Source organism: Aspergillus luchuensis, chromosome 5, assembly GCF_016861625.1.
Source record: "Aspergillus luchuensis IFO 4308 DNA, chromosome 5, nearly complete sequence".
Taxonomy (NCBI): Eukaryota; Fungi; Ascomycota; class Eurotiomycetes; order Eurotiales; family Aspergillaceae; genus Aspergillus; species Aspergillus luchuensis.
Window position 1 is genome coordinate 6,133,142 of NC_054853.1, and position 15,836 is coordinate 6,148,977.

General features: G+C 49.3%; 5 protein-coding genes across 5 annotated transcripts; 2 read left to right on the top strand and 3 right to left on the bottom strand.

The window, feature by feature from the left end:
- Nucleotides 1-1,795: 1,795 nt before the first annotated feature.
- Nucleotides 1,796-2,992, bottom strand: aglA (putative alpha-galactosidase; the record flags this gene model as incomplete). The annotated part of the gene is made up of 1 exon (XM_041692017.1): nt 1,796-2,992. One exon carries the CDS (start codon nt 2,990-2,992, stop codon nt 1,796-1,798), a length of 1,197 nt encoding a protein of 398 aa, XP_041545444.1.
- Nucleotides 2,993-5,566: 2,574 nt separating this feature from the next.
- AKAW2_52024S (uncharacterized protein) lies at nt 5,567-6,169 on the top strand (the record flags this gene model as incomplete). The annotated part of the gene is made up of 3 exons (XM_041692018.1): nt 5,567-5,681; nt 5,738-5,788; nt 5,847-6,169. 3 exons carry the CDS (start codon nt 5,567-5,569, stop codon nt 6,167-6,169), a joined length of 489 nt encoding a protein of 162 aa, XP_041545445.1.
- Nucleotides 6,170-6,589: 420 nt separating this feature from the next.
- Nucleotides 6,590-8,363, bottom strand: AKAW2_52025A (DUF3176 domain-containing protein; the record flags this gene model as incomplete). The annotated part of the gene is made up of 2 exons (XM_041692019.1): nt 6,590-7,865; nt 7,924-8,363. 2 exons carry the CDS (start codon nt 8,361-8,363, stop codon nt 6,590-6,592), a joined length of 1,716 nt encoding a protein of 571 aa, XP_041545446.1.
- A 3,479-nt stretch (nt 8,364-11,842) lies between these two features.
- On the top strand, nt 11,843-12,249 carry AKAW2_52026S (uncharacterized protein; the record flags this gene model as incomplete). The annotated part of the gene is made up of 3 exons (XM_041692020.1): nt 11,843-11,986; nt 12,054-12,109; nt 12,192-12,249. The coding sequence occupies 3 exons, from the start codon at nt 11,843-11,845 to the stop codon at nt 12,247-12,249; spliced, it is 258 nt and encodes an 85-aa protein (XP_041545447.1).
- Nucleotides 12,250-12,717: 468 nt separating this feature from the next.
- AKAW2_52027A (uncharacterized protein) lies at nt 12,718-13,452 on the bottom strand (the record flags this gene model as incomplete). The annotated part of the gene is made up of 1 exon (XM_041692021.1): nt 12,718-13,452. One exon carries the CDS (start codon nt 13,450-13,452, stop codon nt 12,718-12,720), a length of 735 nt encoding a protein of 244 aa, XP_041545448.1.
- Between the last annotated feature and the right edge of the window lie 2,384 nt (nt 13,453-15,836).

Below are 15,836 nucleotides of genomic sequence, written 5' to 3' on the forward strand. Positions count from 1 at the left end.
TCGTCGGGATTTGCCGATACCAACCCACATGCGCAGACATTGAGTAAAACAAGACCGTAATATGAGTTGTCCTCATGTTTTGTAAGAAGCTGCCAACTTCCCCAATATTGTCATATCACTTATTAATGCCACACCCAGGCTGCTCAGAAACAGAAAGCCAATTTCATTCACTACCTAGATAAGCATACCCTCACAATCATGATACTACCGCGTGAAGTCCACCCATAGTCTCTTCAGACAGGTCTCAACAACCCATCGTCCCCTAAGAAGGATAGCAATAAATGCTCCCGCTTATCGTACCAAAATTCTGGAAGAACCGGCTGTTCTCATAGCAGTCACTCCGGTATCCCACCGTATCGTAATTTCCGGTACATGTCGTGCTTCTACAGGAGATGATCGGTCAGCTAGATAGGTCACGTCTGTTTCGGAATCGGGGGTCATACCCATACTGGCGACAGCCGACCGCAACATTAAACTGGGTTGACCTGTTTCTCTTGTGTCAAAGCGGGCTCTATTGCAACAAGTTTCGGAATGATATATACCCAGTTTGGTTCAAGGAGATGCAGGATTCGGAGTAGATGGGTCTTGCGTCTACAGTGCAGACGCGAAATTCGCTCGTGGTGCCCTAGCAGTATTCCAGTCAGATCATACAATTCACTGATTCATTGTGAAGAATAGTATTCGGAAAGTATACATACAATTTGGGTCTTGTTCTGCGCCATCACCGCAGTGATCAGCGTGATCATAATAGCCTTGGCGGAAACCATGATGCCGTTCACTTTGTCGGAGATAGAACGATTAGATTCAGATTATTGTGGAGACTTGGCTTTCTATGCTGAAAGTCTTTGAAGGTTAAAGAGGTTTATAACAACTGCTGTCAGAGCTAGGCCTGTCTTTGAGGCATCCCAGTATAGTACATTCCAATGACAGGCGCTGTCAGTTAAGTTCCTGGAATGTCCCCAATACAACAATGCCACTGTTATGCTCCAGTGCAGACCGTTGAGGCACATTCCTCGAGTTTCAATATAGGATGGCTATCAAGCGTTGACTATGAATAGCTATGGGACTCTCAGGTTGAGGGTTATTCTGCGTTATGTGAATCCATTGGTGGATATAGCGCCGAAGAATGCTGGGCTTTGGCGACTTGCTGTCCAGCCGTTTAATTTCCGTAGCTGATATGAAGGACCTAAATCCCAGCCGAGTAATTCCAATCTTCTTTAGGAAGATCTTTTGTAGGCAGCCTTGATCGTGCTTTCAGTATACGCTCAAGACCAAGAGATTGTATGTTATTGGTGGGATCTATGTGTACACTTCAGGTAAATAGAGGTTTGCGGAAGATATTAGCATATTTTCAGATATTCACGTGCTTAGGAATGCAGGTTTAATCACAATGACATTCCGAATATGGATATTGGACAATCCGCATCTCCCAATGCATTCCAACTACCTTTCATGGTCCAATGCTTGGTGAACCTGGGGAAAGAATGGCCAGAGCCTTAGCCCCTCGAGGTTCTAGATACAGAGCAAGGTATAATATGCTATATGCGACTTTTGTTGATTAACATTGCATTTACCTCCTTGGGGGCCTGTCAAACTTGGCTTAAATTGAAAGGCGCTGCTACACACAGGGGACTATCGAGAATTGGCGGGAACAACTGCAGATAAATCATATGCCCCTACTAATAGCATCTGAGCTGTATATCATTTGTTTAGTTGTCTAGACATCAACATAAAACAGCTGCCTAGATGTAAAATCTCATATGACTCTGCTCCCCCATACTCTCCTCTTACTCCCCTACGACAATTGGACGCCACTCGGAAGGCCAAATACTTGACCGTCCCTCTCATCCAGACACGACTTCATTTGCACCGGTCCCTCCGTCAAGCAACTATCCGTCTTTGCATTCTTCAAATTCCCCGTGACTGCATACGTCCATTTCTGGCCGTCATCCTCAGTGCTGTCACATGCTTGAAGCTTCACTGAGCTTCCATCGGCAGTCAAACATTGTGTCGTCTGCGATAGTGGACTAATGACTCCTGACGACGTCACCCGCCAGATCTGGGAGTCCTCTCCATTGCAGGACTGAAATGCGACTGAAGAATTTGAGGTAGCGGCCAGACAGTTGCCCGATGCTGTGTTGAAAATGAGTCCGGTTGGGACTACCGAAGAACATTCGTCTGGCAGACTGAGCCGGAAGACTGCTGTTGCGTGGCTGGCTAATTCAACCTTTATATGATCGCCGATCTTCTGGGTATCGCCATTCCAGAGATCTTCGACAGTATATGTACAGCCAGTGTTGACCAGACCCAGCCATTGCACTGGAATTCCCCTCGTTACAGTTGCGTTACCCTTATTAAGCACGGTCAGCAGTCTATCGCCGTTCGCCAGATTACGGGTCAATATATCCAGGGTGTCGTCGCGACTCGCCAACGTGGCCTGCTGTGCCAGGGGATCTTGATCCACCGCAATCAATGCTTCATTCGTCAGAAAGGCAATTTCATCCTTCGAGAGCGCGGGTATGTAGGCGCTTATAATGAGAGGAGCCGAGAACGAAGCCCACAGTGCGAAATGCGACCGCTTTTCATTCGCCGTAAGGCCCGGATGATCCGGAATTAGAAAGTCGGGGTCGTTGAAGTACCCCGGTTGCTGGTAGCGTGCAAGAAGGGTGTTGTAGTTGTAATTGTTTATGATGCTATCCCATGCGCTACCTGCTCCACTGTACACCAGGATATCAGTTGAATGGCGTGCTAGCTCCCCGTATATCGGCACCCAATCCATCACAGTGTACCAGTCTGTGTTGTTGTCTGTACCCGCAAAGTATGCCGGGGCTGACTCGGAGAAGATCAGTGAGTGCTGCATATTGCTGAACTTGATGCCAGTGTCCGTAGCGCTGCTTGTATTCCTCTTCAAGCGTCCTGCCTTGGGTTGCATAGACATTGCAGCCATCGAGCTTGAGATAGTCAATTCCCCAGGAGGCAAAGGTGTTGGCATCCTGCTCCTCATGCTTGTAGGATCCAGGGTATCCTCCACAGGTCATGTTGCCGGAGTCTTCGTAGATGCCGAAATAAAAGCCTTTGGCTTTGACATAGTTGGCTAGCCAAGGTAGGCCGTGAGGAAACTTTGTCGTGTTCCACTGTAGGGATCCATTGTCGGATCGCTGATAGGCCATCCAGCAGTCATCCAGGTTGATGCGATTGTACCCTGCGTCCCGCAGACCGTTAGCAGCCATTGCATCGGCAGTTTCGATGAACAGGGTCTCGTTGAGGTCGCACATGAAGCGGGCCCAATTGTTGAATCCCATAGGTGGTGTTGGCAGGAGGCTGGAGCGCTCAATGGAGCTGTATGCTTGCAAGGGAAGCATGGTAGCGAGCGTGGCAGCCACCAAGATGCTTTTAATTCCTTGATTCATGATGTTCACAGATCTTTGTGTCTTTATACACTCTTTCAATCAGCGTTCGTGAAGATAAAAGTCACGTTCAGGTGAAGGCCGGCGACAGCAATCAAGTTACAAAAACAACGGACTCTTCAGCAGGCTATCCCTTGCAGCAGATTGTCTGACGGGTCTGGTCTTCCCCGCTCGAGCAATCAAAGTACTAGTGGTTGACACCTGCAGCCAAACCCTGGCGGCTGCTTGCATTGATGCCACGGTGCCATTGGAGCTGCAGCTCGCGGAGTCCAAGTCCAACCATCTGTCTTCGCTTATCTTCCCCGCAGCAGCGGCCGAGGAGTTGGCTCGCTTTGCTTGAAGCGAGATGGCCGGGTGAACAAATGAAGCGATTATATCCGCCCTGTGGTGCCATTGGAATAATAGCGTGTACGTTACATCTATCGGTGATTTCGTTTGTTCTTGGTGTCAGGTCAGCTCCTGTGACTGTCTCGGTCTGATCGACCCTAGGTAAGTGTCTGCACACAACTTGATACGATTGCAATAACCGAGGCGACATACCGGTAGAAACAGGGGTATGGGCGTTCAAAACATCTTTCTTTCTCAGCACTGCATAGGTTATCAAGTCTCCGGCTACAGTTCACTGTGGGAACTGCCTATGGTCGTCTTCCATCTAGATCTCGCCTGCCCGGGATCCGTATCAATAGGGACCACCGTCGACGGTCGCATATAGGATATATTAGTTAATCATGCTCTTCGCACCTGAGTCCGGCTAATTCCAGCTTTGAAAGTGCGTATGCATGCATTCATTGTCGGTCCAGCCAGCCATGCTCGGATAATAGCTCGGATATTGACTACTCCGTCGCTTCTCTGTATTCCGCAGATGTCTCACTTTCCATTGGAAGCTGAACTCGCTCAGCTCGCTAGGCCAGGCCAGTCCAGCCTCGTTTTTTGATCATCGCATCCCGGACATCAGGGGGATCATCGCATCGTGTTGGAGACAATTTGGAGGTTGTCTCGGAAGCAAACGGACCGGCATTCTTAGCTTGCTGCAGACTGGGCCAATGCCTGGTATAGTTAATTTATGGTAAGACAATAACTACAGTCTTCCGAATACAGCCCTCGCTGAACTCGACTATAAATATCGGAAGCAACTGGAATTACCGCATAGACTGGGCTTGATCCCATCCCTTTGCCCCATTCCCTAATGAAATAGAGGAAGTATTAACAAATATGCATCTAAAGGGTTTATTGTGCATAAGCTGAGTATAATCGACTTCGATATAATGTAAACACAGCCTCGTCTCTTTCAGCCGCTTGTCTCAGCAAGCAAGACAGATCGCTCTCGTCGATCGACACCCCACCCCACCACGGAGATATTACTCTGTACGGTGATGTTAACAATAGGAGAAGCTGATGGGTTGGGGAAAAGTGGCCAAACGTCAATAGCGTCACTGATTCAGTATGGCAAGGTGACCTTGGCATAGTGGAACCCTCCCTTGCCGTCTACCAAAATGTTGTGAGGCTCATGATGATTTCATATTTCAGGAACAATTGGAGCATTGTGGCGGTGTTCAGCCTTACCTACTCCGTACAACGTATATCTCCGTTGACTATTGATCATCGTCCATCTCGAGGATCTGTTTTAAGGTTATTGACTGGAAGAGGCAAACATGGGGGAAGATCATCTGAAACATCGGGACGATCAACGGCCAAGGCCAGAAATAGAAGCCGGTAGATCCGTTGACCTCCTGACGAACGATTCCACGGTACTGCATGGAATGCAGATGCAGTAACATCATCAAAAACAACTTTCTCTTGATTCTTTACTGCCGTTACCAGCCGGCTATATCATGGTTAATGCCTACCCCTCCGCAGCTGCATAAGAGGAAACCCGGGGATTCCGGCACAACACGCGGGACTCCAAGACATGTCTCACATAGTGCTGACGATCGATAGCCCGGAACGACATCAATCTCCATCGGGAACCCACCAGTCTCATCTTTGAGTCTACAGATGACTTCACTTGTCCCTGAGGTGGACCTGACCTCCTCTCCCTAGAAAGTATATAAACGCTGCTGAACACCTTCCAATTTGCCATCAATCACACTCACACTCACAAACCATCGAAACAATCATCTTCTGTGATCATCACATTCAATTCCACTCTCCAATCCAAAATGAAGTTCTCCATCGTTGCTCTTGCCGGCCTTGCCAGCGCCGTCTCTGCCGCTTCTCTCCCCGCGCGCTTCTCCCTCATCGCCGACGACAACACCCCCGTCCTCACTGATGGCCGTATGCTTCCCTTCCCATCTAAACCCCCATCTACCGTTATACTAACAAGATAACAGAGAACGTCTACATCGGCAACGACGCCTCCAAGAGCACCTCCAAGCTGATCCGTAAGCCAAACCCCCTTCCTTAACCACCTCATATCTCACTAACAAATGAAATAACCAGTCTCCGGTGGTGCCAACGGTGCCCTGACCTACCTCGCCAAGGGCGCTGTCCCCACTGCCTGGCAAAACCTGTACATCATCGAGAACAGCGTTTCGCCCATCGCCTTCACCCAGCCTCACTCCGGCGCTGTTCCCGACAACGCCAACACCACTGGCTTCGGTGTCAACGAGGAGGGTTACCTGACTCAGGGCGGTAGGGCCTGGTTCGCTGTTGACGGATACGGCGATGTTCCTTCCAAGGAGGTCTACTGGTACGGTGCTCACAGCTCGGAGTACAAGGCTGCCAACCTCAAGGTTCAGGAGTGCACTACCGAGGAGTGCTAAATGGGTTAATACCATGGCACACACACTTTGTTTTGTAAATGTTGAGTGGGTATATCGGGGATGGAACATATGAATATAGTTAGTGTATAATATAAATTCCTCATCATTGGATTTTCTTCCCTTTGCTATGAAGTCGTAGCGTAGATCGTTGAGGATCAATAATGGAGCATCGGGATGTGGACAACGGAAAAGGGGGGAAATTCTCCAGTTTGCCAAGCATACCGGATCAATGGGGAGTCTACAGAATATGGATGTTATTTCATTACTATTTCACATAACATCATGTCTCATGAACTTGTCTCCAGGTATCATCTTCATAACCATAATTGCTTTTCTGCTCATAGACTATATTACATATTATACACATTATGACTAGTATACAGGGTATAGAATATCTCATCATAAAAGATGGTAGTAGCATCACCCCACGACTGCCTTCAGTTTCGCCCCTCCTGTCGTCGTCTCCAACCACACCTTCATCTTGCGCGATGCCGCCTCCATATGGGTCAAATCCGGACTGCGCTCGAACGCGTGCGGCGCCTCAACAGCTACATCCGAGAACAACAACGCCAGCGGTGACGACTTCCAGATGAACTGGTTCCGCGTCCGGACCACCGTCGTGATGAGGAAGATGAGGGTCAAGACCATCAGTGCAATTGGGAGAATCATCCACGGCCACTTGACGTGCACGAATGACTCGACGGTCCAGGTCGTACCGTTTACTGACCCCTTGCACACGGCGTTGCGCGCATGGGTCGTCAATGCGCCCGCGAGTGATTGGAACATTGAATTGATGTCCGTGTAATTGCCCTCTACGCCGTATACAGCATGCATAGTGTCTGATGACCAGTCTGGTCGGTTGCTGACGAAGAGTGAGCCCTTGCCTTTGAGCAGGGGCGTTAGGGAATTGTACATGGCGAGTCGGCTGAGCCAGCTAACGTTGTAGGTGCAGTCTGTGGGGTCGGGTTGTTGGGTGCCGTTCACATAGCATGTTTCAGGTGTGAGCGAAATGTCGCTGGTCGCCGATGTGGCGGAGTAGTTCGAGGATGAGGCTGTAGATACCAAGGTTTCATTGTAGCGGCCCTTTTGGACCGAGGCTTCGTAGGTCTTGACGCAGAAATAGAGGGCGCACTCGGTGGCGCTGATTTGTGGTGGCACACCGTAGCCGGCGGCGCTGATGGCGGTGAAGTTCAGTATCACCGGTAGATTTCCGGTGTCGAGTTTGACGAGGTTTAGGCCGTTGGTAGCGTTCATCAGATACATCATGCCCCAGGAGGTCTCGAAGCTGAATCCATTGGGGAGGGTGTAATTATAATTGGCCATGGTACTGACAACCGATGTTTTGTGCAGGGTGAGGCTGTCAGTGATGTTGGCGCAGCGACTGCAAAATCCTAGCGATTGATAAGGGGTGAAAGTACAGTTCCCCGTGGGACATGTCATGGTAACCGTGTTGCTGTCTGGGCCTTCGCTCTGAAAAATGCCAGTGTAGATGGCCCCGGTTGTGGATAGAGGAACCTTGTTCAAACCCGGCCCGGCGCCTTCGCCATAGTCGATGTAGCTGCTTGTATTGCAGACTTGGATGGCGGAATGATCGAACGAGTGGACGGGCTGCGACGTGATGTTGATGACTTGCTGCACGAACGGCGCAATGGCCGCAGCAACCACCATTATGAAGCATCCGATGGATACTAAGTGACTAATTATCTGTTAGGACTATATGTCGGGCATGATTAATATGGGTGAGACACACATACCGAGGTAGAAAGCGGAACAGAACAAAGGTGGCGCTGAAAGCTCCGCGACTGGCCGCGTCCAGTAGTGACAGGTCGCTCAGTTGGTTTCGCTGGTTGAACCAGGACCATTTCAACTGCGACAGTCCCTCGGTGATTGGGAAGATCATGGCCGCTTTCATTAGGGTCACCAGCACGGAAACCACGGCATTGAGAGTGATGCCATATGGCCAGTCCGGCATAGGCCGGTTATCATAGTTGTAGAGGACGATAATGATGGCGACCAGAGCCGCCACGGCAATGACACAGCTCACGATCTCCCAGGTCCAGCCTGACAACCAAAATTTCGAGGTCTGGTTCTGCAGAAGCAATGGTCTGGAGGTCGATAACGGGCGGGTCGAGGGTTCCTTTGGGTCCTCGAGATTGCGGTACCCCAAATCGTACTCATCCTTGAGGGCCTTCATGATGACTGCTGGCCGGCTGGGGGAGCTGTAAGACACATCCGGTCTTTGTAGGAGGCGATGGAGATTTCGCTCTCCATGCCAGGGAGAAGATCTGTTCAAGATCTGCGTGATACTCCATTTGGGCGACGATGACTCCCCATTGAGGCAATCCCCGTGGGATCTTGGCAGCCCCAATGCATGCTGAATGGGAAAGCGGTGAGGTCATTTTGAAGGACTCTGAGACATGGCTTAGCCAGATATAGCTTAGTCCCAGGGGTCAACAAGCCCTATCCAGGTAACTGATCGCCCAAAAGACTTCTTATTGGCCAATAAACATCCGGCAGGGGGGACATTTCCTTTTTTGGTAAAATTGCTACAAACGGTCAGCCTCTCCAACGCTTATCTTTCCCGCATCTCCCTTCAAAGCCGAAAGGTTAACTGACTCGATTGACACTAAGGCGCAGTCTTCAGTCGCGCGAGAAGAAGATCGACGTGGAGTTGAGGTGGCAATGTCTCACTCGAGCGCAAAATCTCTCTTCACCCACCTTCACAAAGGCAATACCATCAGCGTTGCCAGTTCTCTTATCCACCTAGCTTCTGTAACACATTGCAAGTAAGACAGTCAACAATTCCCAGCTGTAATGCCGTAGAATGTGAAATTTCTAGACTGAGAGCATCGATAAAAGTCGCGAGTTGTCTGTGCAAATAAACACTAGGTCGATCCTCAACGGGAGACGGTTGTGGCTGATCTACAGTCCAAAAACTCGCTGTGGTAAAACCGAATATTGGTCGGACGGCACATGCCATACTTGATTGGCCTGCCATTAGGAGTCAGTAGTATGCACTATGCAGACGGGGGGTGAATCAAACAGTCTATGTCGTGGTCAAACTCCCGCCACCACAGCCACACAGTACTGACACTGTATAGTTGCTCTAGCGTGGGTGCGCCGCTCAATTACCCATCACCTGGAATCTTTGGCAACTGTATGCCTGAATGATTTGGGGAATACTTTTCATGTCCAGCACTATCGCTCTTAGACTTAGATATTGGAAGTAGAGAGAGAACACATGTCAGCCTCTGCAGATGCTTGCATGGGTCCGCATAAAGATTTGGATGTTCACCAGCATGCATTTTCGCTTGACTCCGGTTAATATATATGTTTCAGCTTGAAGTGGTGTGGTGTTGCGGACACAATTCCGAAATCTGGTTCTGGTAATTCTTGTGTAGATATCAACATTTCTCTCGGGGTGTTTAGAGAATTCTTCTGCGGAGATCAGATCCAGCTGGAACTGAAAGGCAGAACAGAGGAATTGTTCCGTGATCGAACAACAATGATTGATTCTGAGCTGTCATCATTCCACTGCTTAGAGTTGCGTGGCATGGTTCGGACTGAAGCATGGTCCACGGATAAATTTAGGCACCAGAATAAAGCTTAGCATCCGACCAAAAAGCTTGTCGGGCGGGAGGCTGACATCGGAGTGGCTGAACGGCCGTTGTAATGGGGCAGAAGCAATATAGAAGGGTGGCCGTCGGGCTAAACTGCCATTCTAGAACTTGAGCTAGATTCTGGCAACTCTGGTACGCCCGAGACAAGGTGACACTGGACCACATGCCAGAGATGCTACCCTTTGCTTGCCGTAAAAGACTCTCTGCTATTGGATGTCGGGCCACACTGGACATCTGCAGCAGCGAGGCAGGATCCTTGATCTATAGAATAGTTCAAATTTCTGTGGTGCATTAGCTCATTGAGCGTGGGTATATTTCAGGCTGGGGGCACTATCGATTAGGTGCATCCCGCCTAACAACACTCATAAAGAATCTGGAAGGATCGCCAGGATTGCGAGTCCCAACGCGTAACACAACATCAAGCACCATGTACTCTGTACTATCCAGGTGCGATTCAGTGGTATTAATGTACGCTGGTATACCTGCGGTGGTGACGGGCGTCGCAAGTTGATTGTGTCGATCACACTATTCTTGAACACCAGATGGCTCAAAGCATCAAGGGGCTCCACAGTTTGCAGATGGTGAGCCCACTCCTTGACGCTGCACTGACTTTCTTCGTGCAGAAATGTAAAAGGAAGTACAACCACCACTAGGTAATATTGGGATGAACTGAAAGGTACGATGGCGAATGGCATCTTTTATTATCATTAGTTAGATAGTACGATACCCTTTGAAGAAACCCTGAGAATCAAGGGTGTAAAACCAGGGGTACGAGCCCCTCCTAATTTGGTCCTCCTTTTGATCACATACAAATGATAGTTATCAGTGGGTGGAAATGAAATGATAATACGTCGATAGAGCAGTCTCTCAGTAAATGCAGATGCCTATTGAGGCACAGCCCAAAGAGGAATAGTCTCCTCTGGCGGATAAACAAATAAAGAAAACTGGTTGACGAGTCTAGTAGAATATAATTGGCGGAAATGCTACGCTAAGACAAGCTAGTGGTGAGCACTAGACCTCATAGGGGAAAGTGTATTCCAAACCTCATCCCAATCGAGGGAATTTCCCGGTCGGACTGCTGCCTGCCTGCCTGAGTCTCTTGATTTCTTCTTTCTCAGCCCTCCTCTCTGTATCCAGTATCCACCCACCACTAACCAGTCTTTCAGTTGCAAATCTCTTCCCATCATGATCTGAATCCTGTCGGGTCGCTGGCCGGATTGACCTCCCCAGCTTTTCTGACATGGCCATCTCTGCCAATCAGCACCACCTAAGGCTGAGGATCTCCTAGCTCTTGTCTCCTCCATTGACTTACTATGTTTCTTCGTCGTTCTGGACGAACTTATCTCCTCCCTATCTAACGAACCAATTTGCTGGGCCTGAATAGTGCCAACTCCTAGCCTTCCCTAGTGCTTCTACCATTGTACATTCCCCTCTCCACCAAGCATGCGCCTCCCTGTCCACGCGATTAACCACTTTGGTCCTCGCGGATGAGATGGTCTACGTAGGCCTCCCCTCTCGGACAACGGCAACCCGTCAGAGCCGTGAAAATTCGACTCCGCTAAGTTACGTATGTCCGGGCGGAGCCCTGACAGCAAGGACTCGTCGCCTACGACGAGGCCATTCACAAATGGTTCGGCCACTAAGGGCAAACCGATCGGGCTAAGCTTCCTGGATGGAGACCTTTATCGGAACTCTTCTCTCTGCCTAGGCTGGCTGTCTGTCCCCTCGTTCAGCGAAAAGGCCCCCCTGCGGAAGCAGGGAAAAAAAATGCGAGCCTTGTGTACATAGCTCCGCATAGTCCGCGGGATCAATCTTAAATGGCGTCGATGGTGTCGTCTTAGCCTTTTCTGTCATCCTCTCTCCTCTTCCATCCTCTTCATTTTCTTCTTTTCTCCCTCAACCCGCCGCTCCTTGTAATTTTTGCCTACACCCATCCACCCCGACACTCGTTTTTTTGGGTTTATCGCTCGCTCCTTGGCAACAATTCACGGCCAATTTTGCTCCATATCACTCAATCGCAGGTTGAAATACCGCTCGAATATTTATAGACATAATGTTTGATGCTGTGATGAGCTGGTTCCGCCCCTCCGGCCAGGAGGAGGTTCAGGAGGTGACTTGGGATCCCGTCACTCTCACCATGAACCAACCTCAGAGCCCGGCCGCCCCCACCATGGATGAGATCGTCACCGATCAGCCTGTACGTGCTTGGATTGCATTCTATGCTATAACACCGCAGACTTGAGAACTAAGAAACACCACTTCAGTCCCTTGGCGAAGGAATGGAACTGCGCTTGCGTGGTGGTGACGGACCAGAGGATGCGTGAGTGATCGCCCCGCCAAATTCATACGAGAATTGCCCCTTTTTGTGTACATCCATGTGCTGACTGCTTGGTTTCGCTCAGTTGCTGCTTCTGCTGCCACTGCTGCAGCTGCTGCGAAAAGTGCATCGGCACCGACTAATTGCCTTCCTCCAACTTCCTTCCCGAATATACCCTTTTCCTGCGACTCCTCGATCGACATATACACCCACCCTCGCCAGACCACATTCCTTATAATACCTAAACCGCTCGACGGACTCTAATCTCGCGCTCCTTAATTGCCCTTTATTCCTGTATAATACTTCCGTCACGACATATATCGCCCAACAATAGATTACTAAGAAGAATGCGCAAAAATTCAATTGCATGTATGACAGTCCTCCTTGTTCTTGCGCCGTTAAATTCTTCCCGCACTCTTCAGTATCTACCTACGCGCACGTTTGTATGCGGCGCGCGACAAGCCCATGCAACAGGAAGCTGCCATACGGCTTGATGGCAACAATTTGCACATCCTAGTAACGATTGGGGAAGAAAGCATAGCCCGAGCCATTGAGAGTGGGCATTGGCGGTCCCTATAACTAGGGAAATTCACCCAAATATATGAACAGAGTCACTGTAGAGTGGCCATCATCACCTGGTTCAACCTTCTCTCTTCCGCCTGGTAAACCGCAAACTGCCCTTCTCCCATCTCCTCGACGATCCAATGAATATCGGCTATTAGAGCTTCGGCTTCCGAGCGCCTCGACGGTCCCTGTCCCCACAAGGCTTGGGCGATAAGCCGACGAGCGTTGAGCGCCTGTGGGGAGGACGGCCCCAAATGCGGCCGGGCATCCATCCATGCGCGGATCGGTCTCTCGGTCCGTTCTGCCTCTTCATACTTGCCAACTTTTACCAGGTGCTCTGCTAACATATGCGATGGTACTGGATTCGATTTGTATGGTGTCTTGTCCACCAGCATCCGAACGGTCTGTTCCGCCTCGGGCAGGTTCAACTCGTCCTGAAGGACGTAGATCCCTTGCCATAATCGGTACCACTGGTGGTAATTACTGGTGTAGAGGCTGGATGGGGGAGAAGTGGCAGCTTCTTCTTCATCCAATTTCTTCTGCAGGAGTCGTAGGAGGAGTATAAGCTTGGATTGCTGGTCAGCGGTGCTGTCCTCGTCGATGGGCAGCTGTGCCCGTTCGGCGTGTGTAAAGCTGCCGAGGAAATTGCGAGCGATCGAGTAGTCTATACTGTCCCAGAAGGGACTAACGGGGACCGGTTCCTCCCACGGCGAATCCTTGAACATCTCCAACGTCACAAGCATCTCGGCGGTTAAATGGGAGGCTGGAGACTCTGCCGCCATGTTCAATGGTGACGTGAAGAATTAAGCCGCAATCACCGTCAGCTTTCGATATTTTCTCCATCTGACTTTTCAGTCTGCCTGTTCGCCGCTATTAAAACAGTATACTGTCTAGCCTCTTCCAACGTGACTAATGGCCGCTCCTGTCTTTATCCTGGACTAGGCGTCTGAGTGGGGGGAGGAGCAATCCAGATCCTAGTTATTACTTTGATCTATCTTGCCCCAGGCCTTGTGTCTACTCCACTAAGAGCCGTCAAGAACTTGGGCTCCTTTCTCTGACCGCCACCATGCAGTACAGTTACATCGTCTTAAATTTAGCGCGAGGCACTCATGCTTGCGAACAACGCCGAGATCAGTATAACTTCGATCCACTATGAGACCGGGGTGAGGCTCACTTAGAGAATATTTCGCTCAGATGACCTCTAGCCCAATTTGACGTCTTCCGATCCCACGGGGTATATGATCGTTCTCTCAGTTGCCGTACAACATCGGTGATACAAGATTCCAATTTCTTGGAGCCTGGTCGCTGGGTCTTCGACTTTGACCAGGATCCCTTTCATTACTAGCACTTAGCGCCATGCTAGTGTGCGCACAGAATCGCTAGATGGATTCTGGTTCTTTCATGACACCAGCCCAACGTGCCATTTGTGACAGAAAACCGCCAGAGCGATCACCGCACTACAAGCCAATAATTCCCGTTAGGCCTGCTCTCGTGGACCATGCAGCAATTTGCATAGGAAGTGACTTTCTGCTGTCGTACAAGCTAGATACGCCAGACGCCTCTATCAAGCTGCGAGCCGGTCAATGGATGGCCCTCTACCGTAACGAATGGCAGCATGTGAGAAGAGTCGACTGTACCTGTCACAAAATGTTCCGCCTGCTAGCCTTGTAAGCACAGATCGCCTGTTGGACCTACATAACCCTGCACCCATCCGACCAATTGAATTGGGACAAGTCAGAGATATGGACCGAGCCAATCATTGTAGCAGCACACTGGGGCTCACCAATAGAATCTGCATGGAGTGTTGAGTGATGGTAACCAATCATGGTTAGGAACTGCAGGGAACGCTTGGACACGTTTGGGATTGCCATGCATCAAAGTTGTCATGACGCATCCTTTGTCTTTCATCCACATGAACCTCTAGGGACACGTCAACATCGATAGTAGATGCATCATCGTAAAAGACTCGCACAGGACCTCTGACCGACAGTCTGTCCGAGGCAGAATTTTGAATAATTAAATTCTATACATTGTCATCTCCAACTGTCTGCACCCTGAAGTATGCTATAGGGCTAGGCTACCTATGTAACAGAAAGCTAGATCCAGTGAAGACTGCTGTAGGGCTGATGCTCTGACTTCAAGAAGGCCCGCTGCAGCTGTAGCTTGGTCGGAATCTGCGGATCCGACTGGCCCCTCCTACACGTCTCCCTTTAGCTATCTTGTGCTTGGCCAATTCATCTCGCATTGTTGGATCTCCCTAGAATGCGTCTCGAAAGGTTTCTCTGGACCTCACTCGAAATGAGTCTCTCTGATTGAAAAACTGCCTTTTCTAGCATAGGCTGAAACCACTATTGAGCGATTACCAAGATAAATTATCTAACATTAATCGTTGTTATTGACAAAATTGGTAGTGGACGGCGGCTTCTTCGACCCGTTCAGGACTAATCTGCGCATGGTTCTGCTCGCCGTCAGTTGCTGGCACCACACTGTGAACATGCTTCTTTATACAATTGGTATTATGAAGGACACAACAAATGGCAGGCTACGGGGTGTTACATAATCTCATAAGAGATATGATGTTAGACATGGTAGTTTGAGGGGTATATAAATCACAATTCAGGGCACGGCGTCATTTCGGGATTAAAAAAAATAAAATAGAATAGAGTAGAATAAACAGATATAGAAAATAACAACTAAGAAATAGAACATCATGGTCTCATTATTTATAGAAAATTCTGTCTCCCCAATTACATGGCCCCTTCAGATGAAGATATAAGATAAATTCATGTTCTCTCCATGAAGCATAGATTTTCCGAATTACGATTGTATTGTGTAACTCTGTGTAGCTCTTTTCTTCGCCCAATCCTAATTCTACTTTCCAGGTACGTGTGAAACATCAGCTCTATTTCCTTGCGGTAAATAAAGGGACAGCATATGTCAGCATAGTATAAGATAAAGCGCAGAAGAATGTTACAGAATTTGCAACGACCCATATGTATTCAGTCCTTGCCCCATATTTCATTACTCTACATCATTTGTCATAGATCCACCATCTGGAACTAGACATACATCATCTGGAACGCCCTTACTCGTTCAATGTGCATAAGGGTTCATAACCCAGAATGTGTTCTCGTGTCTGCCCCCAGTATCACCAACTAGTTCCGTC